Consider the following 21,557-nt stretch of genomic DNA (forward strand, 5'->3'; position numbering starts at 1 on the left):
GGATTATAGGTGTGAGCCACTGCACCTGGCTTTCTGACACTTTTTGCTCTGCCACTTTGGCCACAACACCAGTTCTGGTGTTTTGTGAATATGTGTACCAAGGAATCTAATCCAGGGCTTCTTCATGCATGCTAAGTGATCACTCTACCACTAGGCTACACTCCTCCTCCCTTTTTTAAAATTATCTACTCATCTGGCAAAAATTGAAACCAACTTAGGGCAAGAGTACATGTATTCTATGGCTGGGTAATGGAGAGTTGATGGGGAAAGTCTCTCATCTGGACTCTTAGCTTGTCAGCCTATTTATTTATCTATTATTGTCGGGATAATGTGTAGAGGGGTTATTGTTACATTCGTCAGGTAGTGGGTGCATTACTTCTCAAACATTGACACCTTTTCTCATATTGGTCAGCCTTTTGACTGTCTTCAGTGATCTATCAGATCTCTTCATCCTAAAAATCTCCTTCTTCCCAGTCCTCCCCTCAGTGGATAACCTTTCCTCTTATTTGAGGAATAAGTGGAAGTATTTAGTGGAATTATCCCCCAGTCCCCTGAGACATCCCGCTGAGGCTGTACTTGTGCTGGACCACAGGTCTTGGATTGGTCCCCTGCTTTACAACTGGACTTTTCAGATGGAGGGCCTACTCATCTCCTTCAATGCTCTTTTTTTTTTTGGTGATCATCTATTCCAAACTGCGATCTGTTGGCATGGTGACACCAGTGTAGCTCCCTACCTAAGCTCTGCCTACTTCTTTCCTTCCTGGCCCCAGCTTTGTCATGGTGCTTCTTTTTTTCTCCACACTTTATGTATTTTTGTTGTTGTTTGTTTTGTTAGATGATTTCACCTATGAAATAATTTCAGTATAGACCAGAAGCACAGGTCTGCAAGGTTTTACCTGTAGTTCAGACTTCCATCTGGTTCATAATCCCGTGAAAGACATTTCTACTGAAGTATCTCAAAAGCCTCTCAGAAAGCCATATGTCATTTCTTTTTTGCTGGTCCTGGGGCTTGAACTCAGGGCCTGAGCACTGTCCAGACTAGCTCTACTACTTGAGCTACAGAATCACTTCCAGCTTTTTCTGTGTGTGTGGTACCAAGGAATTGAACCCAGGTCTTTGTGCATTCTAGGCAAACACTCTACCACTAGGTCAAACTCCTGGCCCTGTCACCTGTCATCTGAAGTATCTTCCTCACTTTTCCCCTTCTACTCTCAATGATCATATTCAGTGCATTACAACTCCAGTAGGTCGTACACTTAACATAATAATTGAATCCATAGCCTTCCATTTCTAGCAACATAGTCTTTAAGATATTAATGAGTGGGTATTGAATTATTAACATTGTTTTAGAACAAGCTTCTTATGCCCTGGCATGGAAGTATTTTTTTGTGGTTTTATTAATGGATAAGCCATATATTTACTTCTGGATTTTTCTTTTTAGGCTTTTAAAACCAAGGACGGCTATCTTGTAGTTGGAGCAGGAAATAACCAGCAGTTTGCCACAATATGCAAGGTAATACACAAACACTGCATATAGAAGAGTTTTAAGTGCAACAATTCATGTACTTACTGTAGCATGTCAGCATGTAATAGTAGACTGTTTTCATGTTTATAAATGTGGGAAACAAATGGAAAAAGACTGGGACTAAGTTATCATTTTACTTTTTAAAATGAAGGATCTATTTGTATTTTGAATTGATGTACCACAGTTGCTTAAGTTTCTTGGCTTTGATCTATCTACTCGTTAAATAAACGGGAAAGTCAGGAAATGAATTTTAAAGGATTTTTTTAATACTGAGGGTTTTCTTCATTCTTTCTTCTTTCTTCCCTCCTTTCTTATCTTCTTCCTCCATATCAGGTTTAATTAGACCCAAATTTAAATGAATCCCTATTTTATCTATTTGCCACTAGAAAATCTAAAACCTTTTTCCCCCAATTAATACCTTTCTGCAAAAAATTCATGTTCAAAGGTTTAGACATCAAATTTATCTTAGATTTTTTTCTTCAACCAAGCGTATATGTATGTACTTACTTATGTATGTACTTACTTAAGTTGGTCCTGGGGTTTTGAACTCAGGGCCTCATACTCTCATTTGTTAGGCTCTTCCACTTGAGCCACAGCTCTGCTTCTGGTTCTGGTTCACAGGTCTGGCTCTGTGATGGTTAATTGGAAATGAGAGTGTCACAGACTTTTCTTCCCTGCCTGTTTTTGAACTTTAGCCCTCAGTTCTTAGTCTCCTGAGTTGCTAGGATTGCAAATGTGAGCCACCAGTGCCCAATTCAGCTAAATGGCCTTGAAATCATTTGAAAAATTTAGAGATATTTTAAAATTTTAGTATTGTCTACACAAGTTTTTTAAGGAATGTTTTTATTCATGTAGATTTTTAGGTATCAGTCTATTTTTCTGGTTTTAATCCTGGAAATAATATCTAGGCTGTGTGTGTGTACGTGTGTGTGTGTGTGTGTGTGTGTGTGTGTGTGTATGTACGTACATGCACATGTGCCAGCACTGGCCTTTAATTTAAAGCCATGAATTTTTGCTTACATTTCCCCCTCATGGCTGGAGTTCTACCACAGTAGCTCTACTTCTGTGTTTTTGCTAATTAATTCGGTCTAGGCTGGCTTAAAACTGTCGATCCTCAGATCTCACCTTCTTGAGGAGCTAGGATTATGGTTGGAGCCATCAGGAACTGGCTTAATATAAATTAGTTTGAAAAAAGATCTTTAAGTTTTCATTCTTTTTTTCTAATGTAAGCAAAGGTTTGACCTATTGAGAATATTTCCTTCATTGGGAAAGTGTGTGTGTGTGTGTGTGTGTGTGTGTGTGTGTGTGTACTAGTCCTGGGCTTGAACTCAGCATATACACCTTCATAAGCTGCTCAAGACTAGAGCCCTTCCACTTGAGCTTACTCCACTTCCAGCTTTAATTAGAGATAAGAGTCTTACCCTCCTGAATAGCTAAGATTACAGTGTAAGTCTCCAGTTTCCTACTAGGATTAGTGTTTGTTGTTTTGCCAGTCCTAGAGCTTAAACTCAGGGCCTGGGTACTGTCCTTGGGCTTTCTTAAGGCTAGCACTCTATCACTTGAGTCACAGCATCACTTCTGTCTTTTTTTCTGTGTATGTGGTATAGAGGAATTGAACCTAGGGCTTCAAGCATGCTAAGTGGGCACTCTACCACTAGGCTACACTCTGTCCTTGTTATTGTTGTTTTTAACTAATGATGTTGCTACCAGCTTCCATTTCCGCCCCCCCCAAACTTCCTATGAATTGCTTAGAGGAATCTTATTTATTATAGTCCATTTATTATGCAAAAACAATATCTATGACCAGCCCTGCTTTGTAGGAGAGGCTAATGAGCAGAGATATAAGCTTCAGCAAAGGGTTGAGAAGCATCTCAGCCAAGGTGACCCATGGAGATAGTTCTGACAGCAGGAGGGACAGGCACATCTGAGGTGGGGAAAGGGGATTTATTTTTATTTTATTTTTTTTATAATGGTGACTCAGTGAATATAGAGAAAATTGATTCAAACATTTGATCTGGGATCAAAGAATCTTTATTATGAATGGTCAGTGTTAAAAATATGAAACATACGGAAGCTGTTGCCTGTGAAGTCATTTGCGTACTCTAACTGGAGAGATGTAAAAACCGGTTCATTGCTCTAAACAAGTACAGATTTTCTTCCTGGGCCATATGTTTTGGAGTTTCCTCTCTCCAAAAAAAAAAGAAAAAAGAAAAAAAAGAAATAAAAAAGGAAAGAAAGGTTGGGAGAGAGGGAAAGAGATTATTGGTTGGCATATTCTTAACTGTTGAGAAGAACTGAACTGAAATTTATTTTTGATTCATTACTGCTAATTGATTTGAATATTTTGAACTTAAATATCCATAATAGTACTTTTTGAGAAAGTTTTTGTATTAAGAAACAGAACATTTGCCATAAGTCTCAATAGTAAAATATAATATATACTTGTGGTCAGTGTTATAATAGTTTTTTCTCCCACAAAGGATATTGTTGGGGGGTCTTGAAGAATGCCATAGTTAACCTTGATTTTCCCATATATGAGTCAGGAATGATAATTCCTGTTATGAATCATTAAGGCCACATTAGAAGGAGGGTCCTGTGTGCCTGTACAGGGTTTTGCTGCTGTTTGTGTCATTTGTCTGGGCAAGCGAGTGAATGCTGTGATCCCATTAGATTTTCTAATCTTCATACGTACATCCTTATGGGTAAATCTGTTCTAAACCCCCTCTTCTTTCCCTGTTCTGATGTAGTTACACTTCTTTCTCTGTCAGACATAGTGAGTACATTTCTTCTAATCATTTTGATTTACCTAGTAACAAGGGACTTAACATTCAAACTGGCCTTGAAGGAGGGCAAGGGGTGCAATTTGTAACAGTGAACAGTCTAATACTTTTGTAAGTAAGGCCCAGGAGAAGAGATGGAACAGTTCTGCCTCCCGGGGAGAAAGGCAGCATTGCTGAATGAATAGAATTCCATTTACGCCTTTTCTTTCTAAAACAGAATTTAAGATCCTAGCTGGTTAATGCATTTGAGGAGGGGCCCAGTTAGGAAGCACTCATCAACAGAGTGCAGGAATGAGAATATTGAGTTCAAAGCTTGAAGGTCAGAAAATCTTCTTGTGCAGAGAGTAAACCTTGGTTTGTAGCTAATTCCATTTTATGTCCTTTAACATGATACAGAAGAAGAGGGAGAGTGAGCATATGTAAGCTATTTCAAGCTCATTGATGCCAACTCTAATAGGCATTTCTATTTGAAGTATATTGACATCCGTTTTATAGTCATTTAGACTGAAGGCCTCTTTTATTGGGGGCAACATGTAGTTCTTAAGTTTGTGCCCAGAATCTCCTGGAGTTCCATTCTCCAAGATAGGATTTAGTGAGCCTGAGCTGGGGCACAGGAGCTTCAACATGCATAAGCACTATAGTTGGTTGTGGCACAACTGGAATAATTCTTTAGGCCTACTATGAGTCCTGTCACTAGTCAGGTAGCCTCTGACAAGGTACTTAATCTTTCCTAATATTTGCTTCCTCATAGGTAAAACATAGATTATAATATAGAACGTGTATATATATATATTTAATATAACCACACTGGAGGGGTTTCGTAGCAGTTACATAGATAATAAAATACTTAGTATAATCTCAGTTCACTTCATACTCTTTTTTTAAATTTTTTTATTTTTTTGCCAGTCCTGGGCTTGAGCTCAGGGCCAGAGCACTGTCCTTGGACTTTCTCAACCACTCTACCACTTGAGCCACAGCACCACTTCAGGCTTTTTTCTATGTATGTGGTACGGAGGAATCCAACCTGTGCCTTCATGAATGCTAGGCAAGCACTCCACCACTTGAACTCAGAGCCTGGTCACTGTCCTTGTTCACTTTTTGCTCAAGACTAGCAATCTACTACTTGAGCCACAGCACCACTTCCAGCTTTTTCTGTGTATGTAGTTCCAGGGAATAGAACCCAGGGCTTTGTGCATGCTAGGTGAGCACACTGCCACCTGGCCATGCTCCGACCTATCACTTTGCACTCTTAATAAGTGCTTGTATGAATGTTGGGTTAGGAGATTGAAGCTCTGGAGAGGACTTGTCAAATCCGTTCCTCCTGCCCCTTCCCATACTGCACAGTGATAGAGCTGGGACAGAACACATGGAACTCCGTGGGGGACTCTGATAGAAAACAGCAGAGGACTTGAACACCAGAATTTGCAGGATTTCTGAACTGGCAACTCTAGTAACTGTGTTAACTGAAGTCAGTGGCAAATGAAACCCAGAATACCAAGATACAGAGTTGAGCTCCAGCATTCATTCTTATTTCCAGCACAAGCAACAAGTGGCAGAATGTGGAAATCCTGTCTTTTCTTCCACTTTCCTTTTTTTCTCAGCTCTTCAAGCCATTTTGTAGCATGAGAGGCAGAGGAGCCCAAGACAAATCTGACAGGGAAGAACTCTCTTCATTATGACGAGTTGAGTGGTGAATCTGTTTGCTGTCTTCAAGCTTGTCTTCTGCTCTGTGTGCTGAAGAATGGGGTCCCCAAAGGGAACCTCCAGGGAACTGGAGAGTACTGGACCGTGGGAAGGACACTGTGAATCAGTCCTTGATATTGTTGTTTCTGAACTGCTGTGCCCACCCCATACCCACTGCTCTGTGTACAGGCCTTGATTGGACTTGAATTCTCATAACAAATACACAAGTATCCAGATGGAGTATGACCACTGAGTAGGGCCCATGTATGACAGATTCAGACCGCCTGTCCAGGGCCTTGAAATGGAAGCAACATGAGAACTCAAGTATACAGAAAGTGACTTGGAACTTGTGATTTGACTTTACAAGGTCAACTGTCTCCTAAAAACAATCACATCAGTAAGTCAGTAGGATTTATACAAAACCCAGAGACTCTTAAGACAATATTCAAAATGTCCAGGATACAATCCAAAATTACTCAGTGTATGAAGAACCAGGACTTGCATGAGAAAAGACAATCAATAAATGCCAAGGCCAAGACAACACAGATGTTGGACTTAACTCCCAAAGACTTTAAATCAGCTATTATAAATAACACTCTAACCAGCATCACAGACACTGCTGAAATAAATGAGGCGGTTGAAACATTTAGCAAAGAAGGAAGGAAACCCAAAAGAATAGAAGCTCTAGAACTGAGAGATAGAATAACTACAAAAAGAAACTCCATTGCATGGATTTTGCTCAACAGTATAATAAATGATTGAAAAAAAATCACAGAACTCAAATGTAGATCAATAAAAAATATTCTATTCAAAAAAGAAAAAGAGAAGAAAGAAAAAAAGTAAAAGAACATTGCACCTTGGGGTCTTGGATGACGTTAACAAAAATTCCATTATTTTGTCATCATAATTCTAGGAGAGGGGAAATCATTATATGCTGAAAAATATTTGAAGAAACAGTGACTGAAAACTTCCGAAGTTGGTGAAAGATGAAAGGCTATCAACTTAATAACTTGGGAAAATCCCAAATTGGCTAAGCTCAAATATATGCTTAAATATTTCAAAATTTAACTAAAGACCAAAAATAACCCCAGCCCTAAAAATTCCTGTGCATGCCTAGAGTAAGATGGTGTTTTACTTGTGGGAGAATAATGATTCTGTTGACTGTGGATCTCTGGTCATAAACAAAGCTCAGAAAGAACTAGTCTTGGGAGGGAAGACTTGTCCATTCAGATTTGAATATACAGCAGAAATATCCTTGAAAATGAAGGTTAAGACTGGCACTCCTGGTTCATGCCTAATTCTAGCTGTTCAGGACACAGAGACGTGGAAGATCAGAATTCCAAGCCAGACAAAAAAAATCTATGAGACTATTGTCAATTAGCCAGCAAAATGCTAAAGATGTGATTCAAGTGGTAGAGCACTAGCTAAGCAAGCAAGCGAGCTGGCACAAGGCTTTGAGTTCAAAATCTGATACTGGCACAAAAAGAAAGGAGAAAGAAAGAAAAGTTAACTTTTTGCGAAAATAGTCTCCTGTAAAAGACAATTTAGAATTTTAAAACAGCTAACCTATTCTAAGGAGGTTGTTAGAGGAAGTTCTTCATTGGCAGAAGGTACATGACATCAAAAGAGGACAAAGGTCATTTGTAATGAAAGAAGAACAACAAATATAGTCATGTTTGGGTGAATGTAATGGAGTACCTTTCTCTTTGTGAACTTTCTGAAATGTATTTAATGAGTAAAAACCAACATTAAGAAACTTTCTAGGGGCCGGGAGTTTGGCCTAGTCGTTAAAGTGCTTGCCTAGCATGCACGAAGACCCGGGTTCGATTCCTTGGTACCACATACATAGAAAAAAGCCGGAAGTGGTGCTGAGGCTCAAGTGGTAGAGCTCTAGCCTTGAGAAAGTCCAAGGACAGTGCTCAGGCCCTGAGCTCAAGCCCAGGACTGGCAAAAAAAAAAAAAAGAAACTTTCTAGTAAACTTGTTAATGTATACTGACTGGTACAAGATACAAATGTAAATGAACCTATATTTTGGTAAGTTTCTTATATTCTAGTTGAAGTGGTATTTTCTGAGTCTTAAGTGTATTGTGAAAACTAAGTTTATAGGTGTGTGCAGTGTGTATCACTAAAGCAGTTGTCGAATGTTTACACAAAATAATAGCCAAAGTAAAAATTGATTAATGTAAGATTAAAAACTTGCAACAAAGTCCAGAAATTGCATGGAAGAGAAGACAAGAATGAACAGAAAAAAGACAAGAGGATATTAATAATATAAATAACATAAGGTCAACAGTGGCATTAAAACACAGCAATTAAAACACAGAGATTATCAGAAAGGATGGAAATAAAAAAATAAAACCAGGATTCAATTCTATAGTATAGCCAGTAAAGTCACTTCAAATACAATGACAAGGCAAAGTATGAGGAGGGCAAAAGACATAAAAGCATAACAAAATTGTAAATGCTAATTAAAGCTGAGGTGGGACTATAGCACGAAGAACCTTGTCATCAGCTCAGAAAACTTGTTTACAAGACATTTTGCAGAGACTTTTCTAGTACTTGCATTGGCAGAGAGGAGATTAGATGGTGTGAATTTGCCAAGGAATTGGGAAAGCCCACATTTCACAAATAATGTTTCCTTTTCTTATATCTAAAAACTAAATTATAATAGCTCTTGCAGTATCACTGTTACTTTGTTCCTATGCCTTCCTGAATATACAGCATGTTTTGATTTTAGTACTCAATTTTAATCAGCACTACATTATAAAGGTATCATCTAATGGGAAACATTTTATTTATTTATTTATTTATTTTTGCCAGTCCTGGGCTTGAGCTCAGGGCCTGAGCACTGTCCTTGGACTTTCTCAAGGTTAAAGCTCTACCACTTGAGCCTCAGCACCACTTCCAGCTTTTTTCTATGTATGTGGTACCGAGGAATCGAACCCAGGTCATCATGCATACTAGGCAAGCACTTTAACCACTAGGCCAAACTCCCAGCCCTATTTATTTAATTTTTTTGTTGTTTTTATAAAGGCAATGCACAGAGGGATTACAGTTACATAAGTCAGGAGTACATTGCACTTTGGACAATGTGGGTGACATTTTAAATGGCAACTGAACTTAACATATGCTACATGAATGTCACCCATGAAGTAATGACATCATAGGTGACCTCTATGGCCTATAGGTGGTGACCACTGTCCTAACTTCCTCCTGGCACACAATTCATTTAAGAGGCTGTAGATCATAAGAATCTTCTATAGTTTCAGACATGGTAGAACAGAGTTTATCCATGCAGTAATATCTGGAAGCTTTGACCTTCAGAGTGCTTCTGTTGTGTCTTCATGCTTGACTCAAGTAGTTGGTGAGCATGTTACCAGAGCTTGAGATATATAAATATGCAAAGCATTTAACATATTCTGACTTTGTGAAGCTTCCATTCTAGACAGGCAGAGGCACAATTAAATAATGAATAGAATAAGTAAGGTGACACGTTGTGGTGGAAAGAAGGACAAAGTAGGGAAGAAGAAGAGTCAGGGGTAGTATCTATAGTTGGAGGAGTAGCTGAGGAGTCCTTTTTACAAAATTAACACTTGCTGTGTACTGGTGGCTTAAGCCTGTAATTCTAGCTACTCAGGAACTGAGATCTAAGGATTATGGTTTAAAGTCAGCCTGGGAGGGAAAGTTTGCGAGATTCCTATTTTCAAGTAACTAGCAAAAAGCAGAAGTGGAGTTGTGATTCCATGGTAGAGAGCTAACCTTGTGTGGAAAAAGCAGGGGACAATATGCTCTGGCCTTGAGTTCAAGCAGCACTGCCATTGCTTCCCCCCACCCCTCACCCAAGAAGTTAATACTTAAGCCAACTCAATGAGGGAAACCTGGAGTTAGCCAACAGAACGTGTGGTAGAAGTTGTTCTAGGCAAGAGAAGAGTTGAGAGCTGGTGTAACTATCATAAGGTGAAATTGTGGTAGACAGGTGCCTGATCCAGCAAGGATGCTCAGAAAAGCAAGATGAGGAGATGGGAGGAACTGACTTTATTGAGATGACAGGCCATGTCATATCCAGCTTTGGCAATGATCATAAAGACTTTGTGTTTTGCCATGAGGGGACATCAGATGATAGAAAAATTAAAGCCCTTTTTAGTTTTTGTTATCAGGTTTTATTTTCTTTCATGGGATCATTCATTTTTGTCTCCTTCCCTTTCTTTTTTTCCAAGCAAAGGAACCCTTCATAGCTGCTGCTTCTCCTCCTCCTCCTCCTCCTCCTCCTCCTCCTCCTCCTCCTCCTCCTCCTCCTCCTCCTCCTTCTTCTTCTTCTTCATCAACCATAGATACATTACTCTGTCACTCATAGGTCATTATTTCTTTTGTGGGAAGTAGTATCTGGTTGCAGAAGTTTACATTAATGTAGTGTTCAATATATAAGCACTTTCATATATGCCTTCATTTCTCTCAAAACAGCATCCTTTGTCAAGCACCTAATGATGGTTCTGCTTAATAATCTGGAAGCTCTCTCTTTAGAAACAGTCTGAACATTAGTTGGAAGAGCTGAAGACAAAGGACCATTACTGTGAAAGAGGAAAGGAGAATCCAGTCAGTTAAATAAAGAGGCTCCAAGAGCATCCCATTGAGTGCAGGAACTGGGCAATTAAAAATTGTAGCTGAGGGAATATTCTGGGTAAGATTAGACTTGCAAATTGAACCCATGATTTAGGAAATGGACTTGCTTTATCTTGAAATAAATTTATTCACCATGAGGGAGAAAGGATTTTGGACTGTTGTGTAAGATTTGGGGCCAATTCAGATATGGTGGCAGGAAGGTTTTTTAGTAAGGGCACTGTATTTGGTGTTGCTTTTGCAAACTCAAGAGAGTAATGCTGTCTTTATCATTCCTAAAGGAAACACAGGGAAGATGAATTCCTCCATTAAGATGGTCTCTTTACTTTGGAGAATCTTCTTCACTTTTGTCTCCTTTGTAAAATGATTAATGACTTGATTTTATTTAAACTGTGGGAAACAAATGAAACCATTAAATGTTTATATTGAAAGCAAATACATTAATAAAGGCAGCAAGGTTTTCTGTAGGCCACATGGCCTGCCCCCAACCCATAAGTGCTCCCTCTGACTTTCCAGCACAACTGCCAAACTCTGCCTCCACACATTCTTTTCCAAACGTCTTTTCCATTCCAAATGGATCTTGGTACTTTCATTATAGTCTTGTTAAAATTGCAAGATGTCCAAAAGGATTTTCAAGCTAGATTTTTTCCCTTCAGTGAGGAGCAGTGGAAGAGGAAGTATATAAAAGCAATTCTAGGAATAGAACTGAAGACCCAGATATTAAACCACAGACCTATGCTACCTAATCTTTGACAAGGGAGCCAAAAAAATAGAATGGAAGAAAGACAGCCTCTTAAACAAGTGGTGCTGGCAGAACTGGTTAAGCACCTGCAGAAAACTTAAGTTGGATCCTTCTTTGTCACCCTGCACTAGAATTAACTCCAAATGGATCAAAGACCTGGAGGTAAAAGCCGACACACTGAAAACTTTACAAAAGGAATAAGAGATACACTAGGCCTCCTTGGCACAGGTCGAAACTTTCTTAATAAGGACCAAGAATCACAACAAACCAGAGAAAGCATGGATAAGTGGGACTGCATTAAACTGCAGAGCTTTTGTATGGCAAAGGATATAGCTAGTAAATTAATTAGGAAGCCTACAGAGTGGGAGAAGATCTTCACCAACCAAACAACAGACAAAGGCCTCATATCTAAAATATATCAACAGCTCAAAAAACTGAATCACTCCAAAACTAATCTCCAAAGTAACAACCATCCCATTAAAAGATGGGCCAAAGACTTAAAGAGAGTTTTCTCTGAAGAAGAAAAAATATGGCCTATAGACACATGAAAAAATGTTCAACATCTCTCAACATCATAAAAGAAATGCAAATTAAAACAACTCTAGGATTCCACCTCACTCCAGTTAGTATGCCAGGATCAAAAAAACTAGTAACAACAAATGCTGGAGGGGATGTGGCCAGGAGGGATCACTACTACACTGTTGGTGGGAGTGCAAACTTGTTCAACCACTATGGAAAGCAGTATGGCAGTTCCTCAAAAGACTAAACATAGAGCTCCCCTATGACCCAGCAATTCCACTACTTGGCATTTACCCAATCATCCAGAAACAAGGACATACTAAATCCACCAGCACAACAATGTTCATTGCAGCACTATTTACCACAGCAAAGATATGGAACCAACCTAGATGTCCCTCAGTTGATGAGTGGATCAACAAGATGTGGTATTTGTACACAATGGAATTCTATGCTGCTGTCAGAAAGAATGACATCGCCCATTTGTTAGGAAATGGAAAGACTTAGAAAAAATCCTATTAAGTGAAATAAGCCAGACTCAAACGAACTTAGGCTCAATGGTTTCCCTCATTTGTCATAATCAGTAGAAACCTTGGGCTCTCCTAGCAGAGATTTGCAATAGAGCAAAACCTTGATACAAAAGGCCATATAGTATCATGCTAAATGAAAGGATCTCTAGGATATAGAAACATAAGCCATATAATGAATGATTGTTGTCCTTAATGTACTATGTTATCTCTCATCTCTTTTGCTGTCCCTTGGTTATCTCATATTGTTATAGTATCTCACTTTGTTATCTGATATATCGGATATATTTGTATTTGGTTATTTGAAATTGGATAGGGAAGGGGGGAAAACAAGATGAGGGGTGGGGGTGGGAGGAAGGGAAATGGGGACCAAGACATGTGAAAGGGGATCAATGTATGTGAAGTAATGCACCTTCTATCTGGTGAATACAATGTAACCCTTCTATTAATTACAATAAAAATATATGAAAAAAAGAAATTCTAGTCAGTATTCCTTCAGGGAGACACACTAAAGAAAAATAGTGATATTCCTATAGGAAGAGGATCTTTAATTTGATATTGCTTTAATGGTTCACATTGGGGCAAATGTATTTACTTTTTTTATTTAGCACCTGAATAGGACTACTGGGACAGATAACATTATTTTATTTATATGCGGAACAAATAGGTGAATTTACCTATAAGATAAATGTTGACTGTGGTCTCCATTCAAGTGTAGGCAGCACTGCTTTCCTTAAAAATTGTTATTATATAGGTGGTGCTTTTTATGGTGATTTTAGGTTAGTTGTAGCCAATTTTTGTATGCAGATTTCTGCTTTTTAAAGGGAGAATGCTATAATTCTTCTGTATTCTTGTATATAGTTACAAGGCATTATGCACATCTAATAACTCTTTCTGTATACTCATATGTAGACCCCAAAAGATAGTAAAACCTCTTGAGAATGGCAGCACGACCTATCTCCTTATGGAGAGTTTAAAGGCTGAAGAGTAGCAACCTGAGAAGAGGCTGACAGACCTGCAATGCTAGGACGCACAAGGACTTGAAGGTCCATGAGAAATCTGTGAATTATATTCTAAAATGATTTTTGTTTCATTTTAGATCTTGAATTTGCCTGAGTTGATTGATGACTCCAAATATAAAACAAACCATCTTCGGGTACAAAATAGGAAAGAACTTATAAAAATACTATCAGCACGGTAAGCTTAGATCTAGTACCTATGAATTTCAGACCATGGCATAAGCATTTATCTGGTGTCTTGTTGGGGTCTCTTTTGTATTGTTTAGATCATGTTATACTTTTTCTTCCCATTTCATTGGTTAATGAAAAGGTGTTTTAAAGCTGGTTTTGCTTTTGATGCAGAAAATGTTTGAAATATTTAAATGTGTGTGTGCGCGTGTGTATGTCTGTTGCATTAGAGTTTGAACTCATGGCTTTGCACTTTCTAGGCAGTCACTTACTCCTTCTTGTAGCTTTTCAGCTTTTCTGATTCTCTTTAATTTTGAGATAGAGTTTTGCATTTTGCATTTTGTGTTTGTCTCCCTGGATTACAAAGGCCTGTTTATGCTTCCCATATAGCTGGGATGACAGATGTGATACCACTCTGCTATTGGTTGAGATGGCGTGCTCTTGAACTTATTTTCTGGGCTGGCCTCAAAATGCCATCCTCCTAATCTCTGTCTTCTGAATAGAGGGAATTATAAACTTGGGCCACATGCCTGGGGTCATACCTAGGCCTGTGTGTTTCCAGGTAATATAGTTGAAGTAGTTAGAAAAATAAAATTCTGTGAAGGTTACTTCATTTCTGCTTCTTTTGTATTTTGTTATCTTGACATGAAATTCCAAGTCCATATTCACTTACCTACTTGTTCTTTGCTGAATGTCAAAGCATTTCTCTCCACTGTCTGTGTCTCTTCCAAGTGCCAAATGCACTTGAGTTCAATGGGAGTCTGTGCGTGGGACTGAGGCACATAGACTCTGGGAATGGGAATTGGATGCCCCTTTCCTGGTCATCAGTTAAATAGAACTGATTCCGCTGCAGAACCTCAGAGCCCTCAACGATTAACCTTTCTCTGCACGAGAATTAGCCATTTATTTCTGCTTTTTGCCTCTTTTCCTCTTAAGCATTTTTAACTCATTTAACTCATTGAGAGAACTTTTTCCCGTTCACACCATGGTTACCAAGTTTTAATAATAGCCACTTGTGTGAACCATTATCAAAAGCTCTTTGATAGTTTAAATAAATCATGCACACGCTGTGAGAAGAGCTGAGCCCAAGAAAAATATAAAACCCGGGCAGATACAAGGATCATCTTCTATCATTTACTTGCCACGACTTTGATAGTTTCAAGAGCCAGAAAGTTAAGTCCTTGGTTGCCTGTGTCCTGACATTTCTGCTAGAGAACTTGACTTTGTAAAAACTTTCAGCAGGATCAGTAACAGGTGAATTTAAAATTTTGCCTTTTGTGGTGTATGAAATGATTTATCACTTTTTTATTTTTAAATAGACAGAAGTAGGAATGTCAGTCTTCTTGGACCCCTAAGCTTAATATATTTACATTTGGAACCAAGAAAGACTGGAAACATAAAAGAATGATATACAAGAGTTGCGTGGGTGTAGTTTCCAGATGATTAGTAAGAAAAGTGGAACTATTGAGACATAGCTGTCTGTTAGAGCCCTCAGGGGTTCAGTGGCAGGTTCCCGGTTCTCTTTCACTGGTGTGTTTTTCTGCTTGGGTACTCTCTTGTGATCTGAAGTTCTACAAGTGTTCTTCAAGCCCAAGTCTCTTCTGCTCCATGGTGAATCAAACAGTAATGACCAGAAAAAATTTAGGAGGTTGATTGGCTCCCATTTACAACTGTACCATTTGTTCAGAAGAACAAATGTCACTGAATATATTAGTACTGTTTACTGGTTGGTTTTCAGAAGTCTTGACATTTGTCACTTGGATGATGTGATTTTAGCCTTTTCAGTGTTCAGAAACTTGAATGGTTCATCAAAAATGCTAAGAGTTTCTTCAGTTTGACAGGCAGGACATTCCATAATATGATAGCACTTTTCCAGTCTGCCTTTCTTCCTAGTTTACTTCATCAGTAGAAGGGCCCTGCTCCAGCCACACTCCCATTTGGTTTCTTTTCTTTTCTTGCTGGCATGCCTTTCACACATGGCCAGGTTCTGCAACATAGTCATGCTTGCAAGGCTGTTGCTATGTCTCCATGAACTCACTCAGTAATATCTCTAGTCAGTTTCTAAGTCAGAAGGCAGCATGTCAGCAAAGAAGTCTTTTCTGTGCCTCATTTCCAGCTTGGCAGGCATACGCATGCGCAGTGTAGGAAGGATGATGCTTTGTTCAACCTTCTGGTCTTGCTCTATATGTTGTTCCTTTTATTCCCAGCCATCACTGAACCTTACATATGTTTCATAGCAAGAGAGCCTTTAAAATATGTTAACTCCCAACCACAAAAAGAGTCACCAACTAGCACCACCACCATCATCACAGATGATGTGTAGGCCTCAAGGTGAAGCACCTTCTACATAGGTCAACATGGGATTTGAAAGACCACACTTTTCCTCCTATACCATATCACATCCTCAAAAAGACACATGACATGCTACTGTTATTCACGCACTATATCTTAATGACCCTGTTGTCAGCACTGGGGATAGAGAAATGAAGGAAACATGTAGAGTAAATTGTTGAAAAATATCACAGAAGGGGAAAAGAAGTTGTGAATGAGGCTGGCTCCTTCCTTCAGGCAGGATGGAGAAGGCCTGTCTGAAAAAGAAAAGACTTTGAGCAAAGGCCTGCCTGCAGTGCAGAAAGTGAGAGAAAGAGCCCTGCAGACACTTGGGAGAAGAGTCTGAAGCCAAGCCTGTCTGGTGGTGGGATTTAACTGCACAGAGGAGTGGCCTGTGGCTGGGTAAGAGGGAACAGGGATGAGGAGGGCTGGGGAGTAGGAAGGAGCTCAGTTTGCCAGTCCTGGGCTTGAGCTCAGGGCCTGAGCACTGTCCTTGGACTTTCTCAAGGCTAGAAGCTCTACCACTTGAGCCTCAGCACCATTTCCGGCTTTATTCTATCTATGTGGTACCGAGGAATTGAATGCAGGTCTTCGTGCATGCTAGGCAAGCACTCTACCACTAGACCAAACTCCCGGCCCCAATCAGTTTGTGTTTGATAGTCTTTATTACAGAATAGGTGTTTGGTCTTGTGAAATAGGGATGCTTTATTTTTTTTTTCATGGTAGAGTCATAAAGTGGAGTTGCTTATGAAAAACTTACACATAGAAAATGTAACTTGAAGAGAAGCTTTTAGGGAAAAGCTCTACTGGGTAGAAAGTTGGAGTTATTACATAGATTGAAAGTAACTGTAAGGGAAGCTATAGAAAAATGCAGTGGAAGTTGACCAATAGGAGAATGATGGAGGATGAACAATGGATTTTGTAGGGAAGGGAGGGGAAAGAAGGGAAAGAACAGGAAGGGGAGTTGGACTGTTGGGGTGTGTGAACAGGATCCTATACTGTGGAAATAGGTTATTTGCAAGTATGAAAAAGGAACAAGGAAGCATATCTGGGATGCTTTATTTTGGGAGAAAGAGTCAGGGCATATCATAGAGGGGGGTGAGATTGGTTGAATACAATGTACATGGGTGGAGATGTACCAATTATGTATAACTAATATCATAAATATAAGCTAATAATAAAAAAGGAAGTTTGAAGTATTAAACTAATATGGAGCTAGCTAGACCTCCTTTTTTTCACCCATAGAGGAAGTCAGAAATTTCAATGGACTAACTCACTCACTTTATTGAACAGATTTTATTGAACAGGAACTATATGCCATTAGGAATATAGCATATAGCATTGCTGGGTACTGATGGCTCATACCTGTAATCCTAGCTACTGAGGGGGCTCAAATCTGGAGATCAAAATTGGAAGCCAGCTTGGGCAGGAAAGTCTGTGAGACTCCTTTCTCTAATTAACCACTTAAAACCAGAAGTGAAGCTATGGCTCATAGAGGTAGAGCACTAGCCTTGAGCAAAAAGCTCAGGGACAGTGCCCAGGCCCCAAAATTAAAAAAAAAAACAAGCCAGAAAATTAAAAACTAAAAAACACAGGATAACTATGAAGAAGGCATCAGGAAGCTCAATGAAAGTGGTTGATCAATAGGACTGGAGGTAGAAGGGGAAAACAAAGCAATAGAGAGGATTATTCTGAGCAAATTATAATACATGCATATCTGAAACATCAAAGTGGACTGCACTACAAAATGAGCGACAGAGAAGTAGAACAGGCTGTGGTAAATGGAGGGTCATTGAGACTGAAGGAGAGCTAATGAAGAAGGTGAATATGATCCAAGTTGTTTATTTGCATGTGTGAAAATAGAACAGTTAAACCTGTTGAAATTGGTTCAAGAAGGGCAGTGGGAGTCGGGGAGGGCAACCAAGAGGATGAAGTTGATGGAAAATTGTTTACTTCTGTGGAGAGGTCATAGTAAGATTCCCCTTGCTCAACCTGTATATGCTAATACAGAAATAAGAGGGTAGACCTGAGTCTCCTTGAGTTCTCCTGAAAAGGTAATTAAAATAGAAAGATGAACCCATTTTTTTTTTAAAAAGAAGCAATAGTGAGGATTAATCCAAGGCCTGATAAAACAAACAAAAAGGTGGGAGGGGGAGCAGCCAGGTAGAGAGCAAGTCTCATTTCCATTCAAATTCATACTCTTTTCCTTATTCAAGATAGAATCACTTGTTCCTTAATATGACCCAATATGACTACACAGTGTTATAGGGTCACTGGGTGACTCTCACTTAGCCTGGCTTTGGCCCTCCAGGCTGGACATTCAGCTCTCCAAATGGTGAGTTTAACAAACTTGCTTCTTAAAAAACAAAAGACCAAACCAAAGAAAATACCCCAAGCAAACACTTATCTCCCATGCATAAGGCACTGAGACAAATCTTTGACTACCAGAGGCCATCATCACTACTTCCATCACCAAATTCACAAAGGCCCTGCTTACTAGACTTAATTCGGGCACTCCTTGTAGACCTGCTAAAAGCTATATTCTTGATGTTTTGAACCCTTCTGTAACATCTATTCTGCTGAGTCTACACAATTTTCCATATTTTTATATAACCTTGGAAATTATCACATTTTTCAAAAGTACGGCAGCAACAAACTGTGTCTGTTAATAATTTGTTGTCCTGTGTTTCCAGCATCTTGATATACAAGCTATAACTTCTTCTATGTGTTTTTCCAATTCTATGGGGAAAGCTAACTTTTAGTAATGGTGGCTGCCTAAATTACCGTGTGAAGATACCATAGTGTTGCTTGTCGTCTGTTGTTAGACTTTACATCATAAGTACATTTCTTTACTATTCACATAAATTTCCTTAGCCTACATTTTTACATTCAAAAAGTATCTAAAATATGTAAAAATGTAGAAGAATTTATGAGGATAAATTAGTCATAAACATAACTTCAAAAAATAAACTAAAGAATGATAGACTTATTTTTTTTAAAGAGAAACAAGCAAAAAGAAACAAAACAATAAATGCTCCTTACTTTCAACTTGACACCCAACACTGAAAATTGAAGATTTTATGGATTTTCTTTAGAAGTTTGGGCTCCTAAATTGCTACGTTTCAAACTTGGCAATTCTTTTTCCTTGGCTTTTTTTTTTTTTTACGATACACTGTAAACATTGAATACACACTGTAAACATTTAGGTAATTTCATTTACAATCAGGTGTTCCTTTTGTGTGCAAGTGCCAATCATTGGTGTTTGTCACTAATTTTCTTAGTTTTGCATGGCTGGGGGCTTGCTTAGGGCCTGAGCCTCATTCAGGATGGTGGCTGTCTGTTTTGACCATCAGTTTCTCTCAGGTGTCTCCCCAATCATGCCTGCAAGCAAATCACAGGTTTTCATTTTTTTTTAAATTTTAATGTGGAAGACTTCTCCCCCACCCCCACCCCCGAGCTTGCCATTTTATCCCAAGTGTTGCATAAGGTGTTTACCCAGATGCTAACACTGAAAGCAAGCTAGGTAATGCTGAAGCATATTTTTAAAAAAATCCCAAGTTGAAACAGGGAAGAGGAGAAATATTGGAGATTAATCCTGGGCCGGATCAAACAAAAGCCTCTTTTTTTTTTTTAATGCTAGAGAGAAGTTAACCATGGAACGTATGCTACCGACACAGAATAGCATTAAATTTTCAGCAACGAGGCCACAGGAGACAGATTAAGGTGTGATCTGTGTGGAATCTAGGAAGAAAAGGGCAAGGATGATGGATTGGTGGTTGGGGAGAAATCAGAGCAAGGTGCAGAATGAGGATGAAGGAAAGGGGAAGTGATAGATGAAATAGAAATTCAATTCATTTAATTCCCTCCCTCCTCTTTTCTATGCTAACATTTATTGGTCTCTGACTGTTACATGCTGGGCCAAATTATCCAAGATAAAAGAAGGAGCATGAGCTCTTGAATCAGGTCAGGCTTTAATCAGGAAGACAAATCCATAAAACATTGAGCCCAGTGGTGTCTGGGAAGAGCTGGGGTTGACTTACACACTTTGTGTTGTGGAACCTACAGAGGTCCAACTGGTTTGAGGAGAGCTTCCTGGAGGCAGTGTCATTGGTGGGGAATCACAAAGGGCAAATGAAGAGAAATAGTAATTCAAAGAAGGAAATATTGACCTGAGAATAATTTTATAGCAAGAAAACTAAAACCACGAAAGTACTTAAAGATAATATAAAAAAATACCATGGGGTTGGGGGAGAAGGTTCAGAAAACTCATGATTTCTTTTAAACTTTGGGTAAACGGTACCATATAGAGCAAGTATAGATCAATAGATAGATCAATAGAGCCCTAGTCAAACAATTCTTAAAACCTTATTTGACCAATTTCTCATAAATAAAAGGACATTTGATAAGCTTTTAAAATAGTGCGACAATTCCTTTATTAAAATAAGTAATGCTTTCTGATTTTGACTGATTTGATTTTTCCCATAAATTTAGCTTTAGATACGTAATCAAATATTATTTTCAAAATTTATGGTATTAATGTTGAGAAATTAAGTACTCTGAAGGATTTCTAAACAGTTATTGAAATGTGTTGATTTGAAAATTAATGAAATTAAGACCTTCTAAGTGAGCATTTTCAAAATCTGACATCCACTTTTCTTTTTTGTTTTGATGTTTGCTCTTATTTTTAGGCTTGAACTCATAGCATAACTTAGGCAAACTTCCAGGGTTTGGTCTTCTTGGGACTTTTGCAGCTTAAAGTTGAAGGTTAGACTGGTTCACACTGGTAATCCTAGCTACAGATCTGAGGATCTCAGCTGGAGCCAGTCAGGCAGGAAAGTCTGTGACTCTTTTTTTTTTTTTGGTCAGGGACAGGACTTGAACTCTGGGCCTGGGCACTGTCCCTGAGCTCTTCAGCTCGAGGCTACTGCCCTACCCCTTGAGCCACAGTGCCACTTCCAGTTTTCTGGTAGTTAACTGGAGATAAAAGTCTCACAGACTTTAGTGCCTGGACTGGCTTTGAACCGAGATCCTTAGATCTCAGCCTCCTGATTAGCTAGGATTACAGGCATGAGCCACCTCGCCCAGCTTGAAAGTCTGTTACTATTTTTTTCTTTCCTTTGCTTGTCCTGGGGCTTGAACTCAGGGCCTTAGCACTGTCCTTGGGCTTTCTCAAAGCTAGCACTCCACCACTTGAGCACCACTTCCAGATTTTTTTTTTCTATGTATGTTGTACCAAGGAATCGAACCCAGGTCTTTGTGCATGCTAGGCAAGACTCTACCACTAGGCCAAACTCCCTGTCCTGAAGTCTGTTACTGGTAACTCCAGTTCATTAGCAAAAAGTGAAAAGTGGATGTGTGGCTCAAGTGGTAGACTGTCAGCCTTGAGCAAAAAAGTCAAGTGAGATCATGAGGCCCTGAGTTCAAGTCCCATTACCCACATAAAGAAGATAGTTTAGAGCATTTACTTTAGCACATATAACTGTGCCTCCCATCTCATCAGAACCACTTGTGTTTCCTTATAACATGGCCTGATTTCTCCATCATCTATGCCTTCTGACATACTGATTTCTTTACTCCAGGAGGAAGAGGCCTGGGTGTCTCACTGACCCCCACTCAGGCTTTAAAATAGGCAGCTTCAAGGGTGTCCT

General features: G+C 39.1%; 1 protein-coding gene across 1 annotated transcript in view; it reads left to right on the forward strand.

Annotated features, from left to right (window-relative positions):
• Sugct (succinyl-CoA:glutarate-CoA transferase) overlaps positions 1-21,557 on the forward strand; it is a 552,732-nt gene that overhangs the window by 185,848 nt on the left and 345,327 nt on the right. The window contains exons 10-11 of the mRNA XM_090332615.1: positions 1,442-1,513; positions 13,491-13,588. Coding sequence (XP_090188741.1) covers positions 1,442-1,513; positions 13,491-13,588 — 170 coding nt within the window. The remainder of the gene's footprint in view (positions 1-1,441; positions 1,514-13,490; positions 13,589-21,557) is intronic.

The sequence above is a fragment of the Megascapheus bottae genome, chromosome 5 (assembly GCF_031878675.1).
Source record: "Megascapheus bottae isolate mThoBot1 chromosome 5, mThoBot2.hap1, whole genome shotgun sequence".
Classification (NCBI taxonomy): domain Eukaryota; kingdom Metazoa; phylum Chordata; class Mammalia; order Rodentia; family Geomyidae; genus Megascapheus; species Megascapheus bottae.